The following is a 14738-nucleotide window of genomic DNA, read 5'->3' as shown; positions in this document are numbered from 1 at the left end:
GGAAGAACTTAAAAACAAAGCGGTTCACGGCAATCGCTGTACAGCCGCCATTTTGTAAAAAAGCAATGATTTTTTATTTTTCTATTCTCCAAGAGTTGCTTAATCCAATGATATATTATTCATATACCTTACATCTCAAATGTCTTGTTTTTTAAAATAGGCCCTTTTTCAATGTTAAAAAAAAAAAAACGCAGTAAGCTGCGGCCGCGAATGGACGTAACTTTTCCGCGTGTGACTTTTCGCTTACATTTTTCCAGCACTGAAGTTAGTGAAAGTTTATATATTTGAAGATGTATTGGCCGAAAGTGGAAGAATTGATTATTTGATCAACTAGAAAATCAGTGCGTCTTGAACTGTCCTACAGGTCAGACGTGTTTTCGGTTGCTTGTGGACTGGTCTTTGTCTGCCTATAGCTTCAAAGTTTGTGTTTCGTCAGTGTGTCTTTTAAAGACTACCTGAAAGTTATTTCCCATCAGTCTTTCTCAAGGCTACCTACTTTTGAATTTAACATTTGTTTTAACTTTTTTCGTATCACTTTTTTCGTTACGTATCAAATTGGTCGTAGAGGCGAATGCCGCTTATTAGCCGACTCTATGAAGGGTCGTAATCGTCTTATTCAGTATTTAACTGAAAAGATGTATAAATTTTTTACATATGATACGAAGAGCGCCAAGCCGTTCAAGGTCGTATTGAAAGGTCTCACCAACGATCAAACCGTTGATGAGATCAAACTTACTTTAACAGAATTACTTGGCATAGCCCCTACCCAAGTAATTCTAATGAAACAAAAGTCACGAGGCGAAAACAGTCAGCGCACTGGAATTTCCCTTATTATTTAATTCATTTTAACCGCAGTGAGGTTAATTACTTCAATTTTTTTGAAAAAGCACATGCTTTATATAACGTGCTTGTAAAGTGGGAAGTTTATAGGAAGTTTGGCGGAGGTGAAAAGCATATCACCCATTTGCCAACGTTATGGCCATGGTTCAAAGTTCTATAACATGGACCAAAAATGCCTCATTTGTGGAGACTCTTCTCACGAAAAGGACACATGTCCTGTGAAAGAGAGTAAGAATTTTCGCTGTGCGAATTGTAACGGCAACCATATGTCAAATTTTTACCAATGCCCAGTCCGTTTAGCAATTGTTAAGGCAAGGCAAGGTAAACAAATATCAATTTCCCAATCAAAACAAACTTCAAAACAAAATTCTCCAAGCGTACCAATAACGCCCACTTCTTCTACCCCTCTGCATACTCGTTTAGCATATGCACAGGTTACAGGTAGTTCGATCATTCTACCGCCAAATGTTGGTAGTTCGAAAATGACCGCTAATATGGGTAAGCAAAACACGCTAGAAAATAATTGTACACCTATTACCCCAGCTTATATTGCTACCGAAAATATTTTCTCTAATGTCAACTGCCTGGGGCCTATTACGGCAGGTAAACTTTCTTTTCTGCAACAGGCAATGTTCGATCTCATGAACGCCATGTTGCAGGCAAAATCAGTGTTTGAAGCCATTCAAATAGGTACAACTTTTACAATCAAAATTGTTTCTAATTTAAAATTTAGCAATGATTTTAAATAAAACGATCAAAATTTTAAATTGGAATGTTCGCTCATTGAAGGCCAATGAGAATGAGCTTTTTAATTTTTTAACAGTAAATAATGTGCATAGTGCAATTATTACTGAAACATTTTTGAAACCTAACATAAAATTAAAATATGATCCCAATTACGTGGTTCATAGATATGATAGGATTCAGGGTTCCGGCGGTGGAGTTGCAATTGTTATTCATCGCCGAATCGAACATCGTGCTCTTCCCCATCTTGAGACGAAAGTTATTGAAACTTTGGGAATTGAAGTTCAAACTGAACTTGGGATTTTATTTATTGCCGCAGCATATTTACCATTTCAATGCACACGCGAGTACAAAAATTATTTTAAAGGTGATTTACAAAAACTCACCAGAAATGGTTCGAAATTTTTTATAATCGGCGATTTTAAAGCTAAACATCGTTCATGGAATAATTCTCAAAGTAATTCCAATGGCAAAATTTTATTCAATGATTGTTCTTCAGGATACTATTCTATTTTGTCCCCGAATAGTCCGACATGCTTTTCTTCTGTAAGAAACCCATCAACAATTGATTTGGTGCTAACAGATCAAAGTCATGTATGTAGTGAATTGATCACACATGCTGACTTTGATTCTGACCAGAGCTGCGGAAAGTCAATATCATTCTACTGACATTACGCCAAAATGATGCAACATCAGAATCAGCCAACTACGATGCATGGTTCATTACAAAAGATTTTGCGATGTTACAATGATTCTCTTAGCGTCAACTCTCACTCTCATTCTTTTCTTGCTATCTTTCTCGATCATTCGGGTATGTCTGTACTGAGATTGAACCAGCAGAAATATCAAGTTCATTTTGACAGCATGATGTTATGAGGATACCAAACATAAAATCAATGATTTTTCTTCAATTGATATGTATGATATTGATATATGGTCGGCGTGCGATCAGACCGAACTATGCGCCGTTTTCTCAGATTGAGTTATTGACACCCAGTGGATATGAGAAGTAATAATCTATCTATTATGAAATAACGAAATCGTTCGAGCATTTGATCACACGCCGACTAAAAGCATTGTCAATAAACAACTCTTACTACGTTTTGTAACTGAGCGTATTTTAGTTTGGTACATTTTGAATCTGTATGATCATTCATTTTTATTCTCAGTAGAGAATATGCTTCTTCATAACACCAATTGTAATAAAAAGAATTCTATTAATATTTTTCAAATGATCTCATATATTAATATTGCATTTTTATTTGTTTCTTGACAGCATGAGTTTATTAAATTGATTCTTGAATATTGTGCTTGTTGTAGGTTAAACTAAAAACAGTGTTAGTTCGCGGCAAAAAATAAATCGCGGGTGGTAAAAGATAAAACTTTTAAATATGTATGGGTATGTATATTTATATACAGATCCTGTTAAATTTTGGCACGGTTCAACTTTGAAACTGTTCAATTTCGGTTCGGAACGGTTTTGCTTTTCTCCTAGTTTTCATTCATATTTTCTTTAAACGAAGAGGATGGCCGGAGTTAATCGACTGGTTTCGGATATATAGCCGGAATATGTTTCAGTAACATGGTACCGACGATCAAAGCAGTGCTTAGAAGTGCTTAAAATCCTACCATGCCTCTCATTGAAAAATGTAAAAATGCGGACCTGTTTTGGTTGTGTTCCGAATACTCGGGGTTGTTGTGCCAGCCCATCAAGCGACACCTATAACCACTGGTTTGAAATTATTAACCTAGTTCATTGGTGGCCATATCTTAAGTTGGGATCGTCACGGACCGCAAAGCAGATCAAATTTAAATTTAAATCCTGATAGCAACAAAGCTGGCACTGACATAATCACGCTACTGAAACGATTTTTGATATTCCAAAATTCACCTTGATTTGCATTGCAGTGATATTTCCGAGTGAACTCTGTATATTCACGACGATTGACAATGAGAAGCCGAAAATGGAAACAAAAGAGACAAGATATTGAATCACTTGTCGGATCTCAACGCTTACTGTGATGGTTGCTGGCTATTCATGAGAGAAAGAAACGAGTGCGATGATATTTTCTCTCTCATCATAGTCAGCATGTTGCTTGGATTAATCGCAGCTCTGATTCTGACCATCTTCCAATAACTTTTTCTTTATCACATGAATCAGTTTTAAACCCTATGAGCTCTGTTTTTAATTATAACAAGGCTAATTGGGAAAGATACAAAACTCATTTTGAGAGAAATTTCAACAATGAGCTTGATTCGCAGAACGAAGTGAATATTGATTCCGCTTTGGAAGCATTGAAATGTGCAATCATTGATGCCAGAAATTATTCTGTTCCAAAGGCTCAAGTGAAATTTGATACACCAATAACTGACGAAAATCTTCTAATTCGTTTGAAAAATGTCCGCAGACGTCAATATCAACGTTCTCGTGACCCAGCTTCTAAAATTATTTATAAAGATTTACAGAAAGAGATTAAACATAGATTTACTCTTCTGAGAAATCAAAATTTTGAGACTAAAATTGAAAAATTGAAACCATATTCGAAACCCTTTTGGAAGCTGTCGAAGATTCTTAAGAAACCTTCAAAGCCTACTCCAGTTTTAAAAGATGGTGAACGTTTTCTTGTATCCAATGAACAAAAGGCTCAAAGACTTGCTCAGCAGTTTGAGAGTGTTCATAATTCAAATTTGAATTGTGTGAGTCCAATTGAAAATGAAGTCACACGTCAATATGATTCAATTTCTTCTCAGAATTTTTTACCTGCAGAAATAATTGAAACTAACTTGAATGAGATTAAATCAATAATTAAAAATTTCAAAAATATGAAAGCACCTGGTGACGATAGAATCTATAATATATTAATCAAGCATCTCCCTGAGAGCTCAATGGAATTTTTAGTGAAAATTTTCAATTGCCGCTTCAAAATTGCATATTTTCCCAAAGTATGGAAAAATGCAAAAAATACTCCAATTTTAAAACCGGATAAGAATCTAGCTGAAGTTTCAAGTAATCGACCAATCAGTTTGCTATCTTTAATAAGTAAACTGTTTGAGAGATTTATTCTTAACAGAATGATGTCACACATCAAAGAAAATTCAATTTTTGCAGATGAACAGTTTGGATTTCGCCATGAGCATTTCACTACTCATCAATTTCTCAGAGTTACTACTATGATACGAGCTAACAGATCTGAAGGTTATTCCACTGGAGCTGCTCTTTCAGACATAAAAAAAGTATTCGACAGTGTTTGGCATAAAGGTTTGATTGCGAAATTGCAAACATTTAATTTTCCAATTTTCCTAATCAAAATTTTGAAAAATTATCTTACTGATCGAACTCTGCAGGTTGTCTATCAGAATTCAAAATCTGATAGATTTCCTGCCAGAGCAGGTGACCCTCAAGGTTCTGTCATGGGCCCAGTCCTGTACAACATATTCACTTCAGATCTTCCTGATTTGCCTCCAGGATGCACAAAGTCCTTGTTCTGCGATGACACAAGCATTTCCGTAAAAGGAAAAAGTCTTCGTGTCATATGCAGTCGATTGCAGAAAAGTTTAGATATTTTTTCTTCCTACTTGCAAAAGTGGAAAATCTCTCCCAATGCTTCTAAAACTCAAATGATAATTTCTCTCCATAAGACTAGGGCTTCTTTCCTCAAGCCAAACAATAATCACGTTGTCAAGATGAATGGGGTTATTTTAAGTTGGTCTGACGAGGTTAAGTACTTGGGACTAATTTACGATAAAAAACTTATTTTCAAACAGCACATTGAGAGTATATAAGCCAAGTACATCAAATATACGAGATGTTTATATCCCCTCATTAACAGGAATTCTAAACTTTGTTTAAAGAACAAACTTTTGATTTACAAACAAATTTTTAGACCAGCAATGCTTTATGCTGTTTCGATCTGGTCAAGTTGCTGTTCAACAAGGAAGAAAACGCTTTAAAGGGTTGCAATCCTCAATTGCTGGTGCAGAATGAACAAAAAAAAAAGATATAACATTCGGCTATCAATTTTGTCTGTCAAAAACACGAAAGGTTGTGTGCAAAGCCACGACCGCAAGGTTGAAGTAGAATACTTTTACAAGAAAGATATCCCGGCTGCTTGCGTGTCAATCATTTTTTCTAGTAAATAAACGTTGACTAGTCAGATCAATCGAATTTCGCGCTTCAACAAGGATTGACCATTTTCAAAAATATAGTAAGTTGCTTGTCACGATTGGGGCTTGACAATTTTTAAATTTTGGTTTTGCGAAAAATTAATTTGTATGCAGAAAATGAAAATTTTTCGGATGTCTTGCTCATGACTGAAGGAAAAGATAATTCAGTACAAATTTAAAAATGTAAATTAACTCAAGAGAAAATATTAACTCTTCAATCAGGTTTTTATTTCATCCTGAGAAGGACAATTTGTTGTTCAATTCAATATCGGATAAGATACCGATCACATCTTGGCGTTATCGCTGACAGTGCAAATAAAGTATTTCTTGTGATAAAATAAACAGTGAAAAGCTGATTTAACACTCAAAACTGTGTTGTCAAAATGAGTCAACTTTTCATTGAATGCATTTACTAGTGCCCGCTATCGCACAGAGACTGCATTTCATTGAAGTGCCCCACTGCATCAGCTGCTATCGATGCTGATACCCGCTGCAACTGCTACGCTATCCGTACAGTTGTGGCCGCTATACGCTGTCGTTGGTATTCACTGTCCCTGCATCAGCTGGCCCAGCTGCTATCATTGCTGGAATCCGCTACAACTAGTGCGCTATCCATTGCTACGCCACAGCTGTGGCCGCTTTCCGCCATCGCTGGTATCCACTGCACTGCTAGTGCTACTGCTAAGGGAGAACGACTGCTGTTGTCGCTGTCTAGAACTATTATGAGCGGACTCGACTGAAACAGGCTTTTATATAGGCTAAATAGCATGTTTTCAATTGCAAGGTATAGAATCTGTCGACCGTGCTTGGGAAGCAATCATATAACGACCAATCAGAGGTCGAATTTTTCGTTTTGACAAAGCTTGACTATTTTCAATAGTACAATAGTGTGAATAATAAAATTACAATTATCTTTATTTGGGAAGAATCTTAGAAGAATTTCCAATCTATTGCTGCAAGAACGAAGGAAATCCATCGAATACTAACCGAGTTATTAGCATTTGAAATTGGACATATTTTTCACTTTTTTCGATTTTGGATTTTTATTTCACATCCCTATGTAGCCGAACTTCCTGAGAGAAGTATTCTACTTCAAAACAAACTAACGAATACGATTGATTTCGAAGAAGTAATAATTTCGCCTCAATCAAGTCCAGAAGAAAATTTATGCCACTTTTGTTCTTCAATTTAATAAAGTATAATTTTTTAATTTGTACCTACATCAATACATTTATAAAACGATTGAAATTTTTTTGGTAAAATAAATTTTTGATCAGTTTTTTTCCGTTCTCTAATTTCAACATTACGCTGTATTCCATACTAAATTTAAAGCATATAATGCAAAAGTCTATCCTGTTCAAAGAATATTATTAGACAATTTTCCATCAATAATGCCACTTGACGAATTAAAAGGTCCTGAATTTGACAAAATTCCTCCGACGTTTATGAAGAATCTTGCACTTGCTGCAACTGTTTTATGTGTCACTGGAAAGAAGATTTTTTCCAAATATATGGGAAAGCTCATTTCTGGTATATGTTTTCAAATCTTGCAGCAATCTGACACATGTAATTATTGTGGAATCGTTATTATCTTTTGCTTTTTTAAACTGTTTGAGGCAATTTTGAGGTCAGCGAAAAAATGTTTCTTCAAATCAACTCTACTAACACGCCAGTATATTTCAGAATAAAATCCACACATTCTACATCTTGTGTAAGAAGAACTTATTGGAATTAAATGTAAAAAATGCAGTGCATTATCTTTTAGCCAGCTATGCCATATGCGAAAACATGTTTTCATACAGAAAACATTTGAGCTCGTGTGAAGACATCTGATTTTGAAAAGACTTTTCGAAGAAATTTTAATTTTGTGAAAACACTAGGCTTTTATATGTTAATGGATGCAGCATACAGCAAAAATTAAAAAGCAAAGCCGTGATGCTACATACCGATTCGGAACTTGATCTGCTGTTCACTATACAGATTCGTAGCCAACTGTTTGATGCACAGGATATTGCGGGGCTAGCGCTACGATCTTACTGACATTATGTCTCTTTCGAGCCGAGCCTCGAATATACGGCAATGGGCTTTGTTATACAAGCATCGTACCTTGAGACCAACTGAAAGGTCTATATACGAACCTGGTATGAAAACGCTCGGCCATGATGATAAACTTCATTTCAGTCGAGAGAAAAATCCGCATGATTTTCAATGGGAATGATGTTTGATGATTTGCTGTATCTCCATTATTGTTCAGTCGAAATGATTGTCATCGCTAGATGGTGATAACGCGCTACTAAGATAGGCGAACGACTATGAAATGAAAAGTGTGTGTTTATTTTGATCTTCCATTGCACAATATTTTTTCATACTAGAATTTCAATTAGGGGACATCTTATTACGATGCGCGGAAATTGGCAATTTTCAATGTGTTCACAAGGATTTTGCTAACTTTCAACAATTTTTCGTGCAGTATGTTGTGTGATCTTGTCCAGGTATACAAGAAAGAATAAAATCAGTACAAAATCAATTTCTATTATATAACCTTCGTAAACCAGGTTGAGCCTTTGCAACATTTCTAACGTAAAACAATGTAAGACCTAAAAAAAGACAGTTTCTGCCAAGCAAATTGTCTATCTTAAACACCTATTTTGAAATAAAAACCTTAAACGGCCATTTTTTTTTGAAAAATAGTTTTTTTTTTGGTTTTGAAGTTAATTTTAATTTCAGTGTAGCTGCAGCTTTTTCAGATAGTCTCAATTTTTTTTTCGATATTTTTGAATGAAAACTCAGACAATTTTCCAAAAGACTGTTGACAATTTTGCTCTATTTTTGTCATTATTTAGATGTATCGATTTTATGTATCGATAGTTTTTTCAATGGCAGTTTAGATAAATTTGCGAAAAAAGTAGGCAATGTTGCTTACAAAGTTTCATTATACTCTGAGCGGGCCTCTCAGTTGAGTTGGCGTGAAATATGTCTATAGTTAGAAAATACTACTAGGTATACAAACCCAGGGTTGTATGAAATGGTGACGTGGGACTAAACACGGTGAGGGATTTTTAGTTACAAAGGTTAAAAAGTCTGCAGACAGAATCAATTCGTTTGTTCAGTGACTTACGTATTTTTATTCTCGACACTGTAAAGAACTTCGTTTGCACTTCACGATACCTAGTGCCTATATTGTTTTTTGTGCAAACAACATTTATTTGATAAAGCACAAGTGTATCGTTGTTGTTAAAGAAGCACCGAGAATTTCTCGTGATGCGTGAATGATTTTGTCTCATTTAACTATGATGAAATCAAAATCATTATAAAATTGTACATTCAAAAAAATTTCGAAAATCGCTTCACTAATAGGGAAACATAAGAAGATATGTTAATAATAGGGATACCATCCGTCCTGATTTAGCAGGACATGTCCTGATTTTGAGATCCATTTGGAGCGTCCTGATTTATTTTTCATATTTTAGCATTTGTCCTGATTTTGCTGAATGATGCCGGATGTTCAAAAAGGGAAGCAAACTGTTCAGTACTTTCATCTTGACTTATCTTGATCTTATTCGAACGATTTTTTTCTTTGGTTGAATCTTAATGAGAAAAATTGTCTAGTCGTTGAAATTGTTAAACGTTTTTTGACAATTAAGTTTATTTCAAACAGTTTACTGCCTGTGATCGCATAATTGTAACATTCGACATTTTATGGATTTCGTGCTTTTTATTGGGAAATGCTTAGAATAGTATGTACTTTTTACATCTGAAAAAATATGCGCATGTTTGTGTGAAAAAAGTCGTAAAAAATACCAAGTTGTTTTGTCACATAGCGTAAATAACCGCATAATTGTCACCCTACTTAATTTTTTCAACTTTTTTATAAAAAAAGCTTCCATCCAAATCCACATCTGCATTCTTTGGAACTCGGAAGTTATTCTGGTCCGGTAACCAACCACCGGTGATCCGTTTCTGATGTTCAGCTCATGCTTGTTGAATACATGAAAAACTTTATTTTCCCTGTGATATATTCCATAAGTAGCTTGAAAGTGACGGCATAAATGTAGCATTGCAAAAATTTCAACCAATTTGACTTCAAAAGTAATGTTTAATGTATACAGAATGTAAAGTAGTGCTTTCTTCATGATGCAAAGTTTAGTTGAAGTGTCTATTTGCAAGAATATATTGGGAACAAAGCATTTAAGTTCAAAATATAAAAGTGCTATTTGCTCGAACAACCAATTTTGCAAATGTTACAAATATGCGATTATGGGCAGTTTACTAGTTGCATTTTTTAAGGTATCTACTAACGCCTAATAATTCAAAGTTGCAAAATTGAATCGTTCGAGAAATACGTTAAATATGAGGCTTTTGGCGTATTTTGAAGTGCAAATCTCAAATTACGTGTTTTATTTATTGATACCTCAAAAAATAACAATAGCTTAGAACAAATTTTTGCTGGAAAAAATTGTCCTGATTTTTAACTCCGACGAAATGGTAACCCTAGTTAATAAGTTCCAGCAAAAAAAAATCGTAGCAAAGCATTCGCCGGTTCTTACGCTTTTACGAGTATTTGTATTTTCAGGAATTTACTCTTCCGATTTGATGCCGGTCACGATTATTTAGTGAATATTGAAGATAAGATGTAATAAAAAAAAACTTATAACCGTTGCAAAAATGTTCAATTCTTGTTGAGTAGTTTACGGTTTCTATCGTAACCATATTCATGAGATAAACTTTCAATCACCATCAGCATCAGTATTGCAGTTTTTTTCTTGATTGCACGCGAATATAAGTCATGTACCGCTGCAATGATAGACGACGAGAAACTAGCAGTGCTCTGCTCCACATATACTGTACGGTACTGTTGCTTTTTAAGTTTGCAAAAACCCGAGAAAAAAAAATTGCATTATCTTTAAGTACAATTTCTTAAGAACATTTTTACAAGCTTTTATAATGATCTAAGCAATAGGGAGAAAGTTAGAACGATTTGAAGCGCGCCTCGTCACTGTCGCATAAGCAAAACTTGAAACTTTATACGCGTTTATCTTGGAATGGTGATTCTCAAAAAATGACTTTCATGGTTTACGATTGCGGTAAAATTATTGAACCGATTTTTTCACATTTTTTAATTGTCCGTTGTTAAATTCCCCAGTCGTTGAACGATTGTTTTTTGATACACGAAGTTTAACTTTTTAAATGCAATTTTTAGCGCTCAAAACATGTATTTTTTGGGAAAAACGTTCCCGTTTGTACTGAAAACAAAACACTTATGAAAATGATCGTTCAGATACCCGGCGCACTTCTAAACTAATGAAATAATTGAATTTTTTTTTATTTTAGTCGAGCTGCTGGGTCGTTATCGTAAACACCGCAAACCTGTGCAAAAAAAACAGCGTTTCGGGAAAAGGCCATTGCTCCACAATTAATTGGTATTTCTTTTGAATAAACGTGTTTTGTTGTTGTTGGTTAACAGAACTTTCAGAAAATTACTACTGTTATGCAATGAAAAAAACCAAGACATCAGTTACAATGTAACAAGTCTAGGTATATTTGTTGAAATTTTTAAATAAATTGCTTTAGAAATGACTCTTCTCAGAACTGATAAAAAATGAAAAAGCTCCGTCAAGCTGCAAAAAATAGAGTACAAACATACCTGTGTAATTTTATCCTGGAGGCAAGCAACAGCAATTTCGCTTTCGGACGACTGTTTGTCCCAATCTGGCGTAACACATGGAGTGCCGTCCATTTCCAAATTCTAAGAATAGAAATAAACATTAAAACAAGACTTCACCACAATATTTCTTTAATTACATTTGGTAATGCGATTGACGCTGGCGCTGAGTTGTGAAGCCTTTGTGATTCTCTGATGATTTGTTGCTTTTCAGAATCTGACAATGGAGATTGAACAATAGTTTTCAAACGATCTCTCAAGCTTTCGTTTTCATCGAGTAACCGATGCAGTTCGTTATTACTCATTTCTTGCGATGCCTAGTATAAGAAATACCGACTTATCTGAAAGTAGGCAAACATTTTGCGTCATAAATTTACCTGCAGTTTATATATCTCCTCACGGAGTGTCTGTATTTCTTTTTGATAGACAGACATCTCAACAACCTTTTCCTCTAGTGCTGCGTTATCGTGTTTCAGTTTTTCGAGACTAGCATGAAAACCTGTCATTTTTTGTGTTTTTTGGGCCTGAAAAGTAAGGATAATGTAATAACTACTATTTATCAGGTGTAATATCCGTTTGATATTTTTAATATCGGTGATTCACTAACCATTGGAACATCACAATTGATCTCTGTTAATTCATTCGATACGACTACTTCCTCTGTTGTATTCGAGTAGGTATCTTCGTCAAGCTGCTCTACTTCATCGGAACCGGCCGCTTTATGCAGTTGTTGTGAGGACCGTAATGAATGATGAGCAACTTTGAATTGCTCAAGCTGATGTTGGGCGGGTTGTGGATGCACGAGAGGCATTTGGGGAAATGTTTTCGTCTGATTCTGTCCCTCTGATTGGTCTTTGTTTACAAGTTTCAAATCGACCAGTTTCTCTTCCGAACACTTCGAGGAATGATATTGGTCGATTTTGTCTTTAGATCCGTGCAGTACTCGATTGTGTTTAGCGCTGGACTTCGATACTGCTGCAACGCCCACGCAATCTAAACTTGATACAGACGATGCATTTTTGATGGAGGTTCCATTCGTTGTGGCGATGTTGTTTGTTGATTGCGATGAATGTTTTGATCCCGAAGGACCTTGACCTCTACGAAAGAGTGATTTAAGTTTAAGCATGATCCTAGTTGGAACAAAATTCACTGAATCGGTTCTGCTATGCTTTCTCAAACCACAATTACTTGGTCACATTAAAAAAAAGTGGCTCATTCTGTATTTTGTACCAATACGATAACGCAATTATACGCTGAAGCAATGTCACTTTAGAAAAATCCAATAGTTTGTGATGTTTCTATGGTAAATTATGCTTTAGGTACGTATACAATCTTACAACAATGATGTGAGTGCTGGTTAAAGTTGAGACTCACTACGATTTACTTGAACAAACGTATTTAAACAAGTGCATCAAATTCTTCGAAGAATAACATGATTCAAGTTACACTCAAAATATATCCAAGCGACTAGTTTTGATGACCTTTTCGTGACTTAAAAACAAAACATAAAGCTATTTGTTGGTGATTTGGCTAATTTTGAAGTCGAATACTTCTCTCAGGAAGTTCGGCTACATAAAGATGTGAAATGAAAATCTGAAACCGAAAAAAGTGAAAAATATATATAGTGAAGTAGCCCTCACAAAGACCAAATCCAGAGAAGCGTTTCCGCTAAATAAATAAAGGAAAATAAGAAGCATGAAAAACAATGTTGGCATAGATGCGAACTTTCTAACAAACCCAGTATGGCGAAAAAAAAATCAAAATCAAACTCCCTTCCTTTGATATTCCCTGAAATATAACATTAATCTCCCTGATATTTTTCAGTATTTGGCACAAAAAAGTGCACCGTAGTTGAACGCAACTTTAAATCTCAGTGGAGAAAAAATTCGATCAGTTATTAAACTGAACGTCAGCGGTTCAGTATTTTTTTTAAATTAAAAAAACAGTTTTTGCGTTGAAGAGCCGTTTAAAAAAACCGCGTATCGGTTAAAAAAATTCCCTGATTATTTTCCAGTTTTCCCTGATGTTTCCTGATTTCCCTGATCGAAAATGAAATCCCTGACATTCCCTGATTTTCCAGGTTTTCGACATCATGCATACCAGTTGGTTTTGTGCTTTTATTCGCACTATTCGAAAGATTTGATTCGATTTAATGCTTCGAGGATACAGTCATGATAAAAATCAGCAAAATAAAGCATTTAGTTGTGGAAATTGATGTTTCGTGGTAAGATTCTGATTCAAGCAGCCAGTTATGGTATGATCGAATGTCGACCAGGAGAGACTGTTAGAGTCAAGAGATTGCTCCTTTTTATTGTAGGAACTTATGACCACTGCAACTGTTATTTAGATATACAGGGTGCTCAATAAGTTGGAATACACTTTAAAAATGTGTTGAAAAAAAGTAACTTCTTTCTTAATGAATTTTTATTGAAGCAGTGTTTATTAAGAACCTTTACGATATATTAGCTGGGAGCACACCCCCGCAAACAACTTTACTACGACATCGAGACACTCTTTCATCGTGCGCGGTAAACAAACAACAAATGTCAACAAGTCGGCATTATGCGTGTCGGTAGCCTCCTAATGTGGCTAAAGCTGACAGGAATACCAATACTCAGAATGCACATAGTGTGCTTCTACACAATTACGAAAGGTTGTATTCGAACTTATTGAACTTCCTGTATTGTGGTATACTACCTATGATCGCATAACTGTAACATTCGACATTTTAGGGGTTTCCTGTTTTTTTTTTTTTTTTTATGGGGAAATGCTTGAGAAATAGTATGTATTTTTCACATCTGCGAAAGAATGCTTATCTTTGTTCGAGAAAAGTCGTGAAAAATACCAATTTGTTTTGTCACAACGTAAATAACCGTATAATTGTCACACTAACGGGTGACACTAAAAATTTGAAATTTTTTTCTACTGGTGTCAAAAAAGGTGAATAAACTTAAAGAAAAACTGATTTATTTAACATGAAGATACATTCATTATGAACTTACAAAAAATATCGAGCATTTGAGAAAGGTTTGTGACCGGCCTTCCGACGAAACTTTCTTATGATGCCGGAACAAGAGCGTTGTACGGCCTTCAAGTCTGCTTTTAGAATGCATCTCTTGATTATACCGATCAACTGTTCGCTATTTATTGATCTCCAGGTATTTTTGCACCGAAGGAACTCAACATCTCAAAGAAATCTTCGATTTGACGACACTGAGGTGGATTTGTTGGTTTGCGTATTTGGGGTACAAGTCAAGTGGTTGTTCAGAAACGTTTGTTTTATTTTTGACGTACTGTGATGATATTTTCTCTGGCCAAAAGACATACT

At 35.1% G+C, this 14738-nt stretch overlaps 1 protein-coding gene across 11 annotated transcripts in view; it reads right to left on the bottom strand.

Annotated features, from left to right (window-relative positions):
• Window positions 1-14738, bottom strand: part of LOC129732573 (cytospin-A-like) — a 234334-nt gene that overhangs the window by 83317 nt on the left and 136279 nt on the right. For 7 of the 11 annotated variants that reach the window (XM_055693555.1, XM_055693554.1, XM_055693550.1 and 4 more), the window contains 4 exons: window positions 12018-12507; window positions 11788-11934; window positions 11551-11727; window positions 11393-11494 (listed from right to left, as the gene is read on the bottom strand). In XM_055693555.1, the coding sequence (XP_055549530.1) occupies window positions 11393-11494; window positions 11551-11727; window positions 11788-11934; window positions 12018-12507 (916 nt within the window). Of the gene's footprint in view, window positions 1-11392; window positions 11495-11550; window positions 11728-11787; window positions 11935-12017; window positions 13004-14738 lie in introns of all 11 variants that reach the window. The other 4 variants (XM_055693558.1, XM_055693560.1, XM_055693561.1 and 1 more) reach the window with 3 other exon arrangements.

This window comes from Wyeomyia smithii, chromosome 3 (genome assembly GCF_029784165.1).
Source record: "Wyeomyia smithii strain HCP4-BCI-WySm-NY-G18 chromosome 3, ASM2978416v1, whole genome shotgun sequence".
NCBI classification, from domain to species: domain Eukaryota; kingdom Metazoa; phylum Arthropoda; class Insecta; order Diptera; family Culicidae; genus Wyeomyia; species Wyeomyia smithii.
Note: the sequence above shows the minus strand (reverse complement) of the source record. Positions and strands in the feature narration are given on the sequence as shown.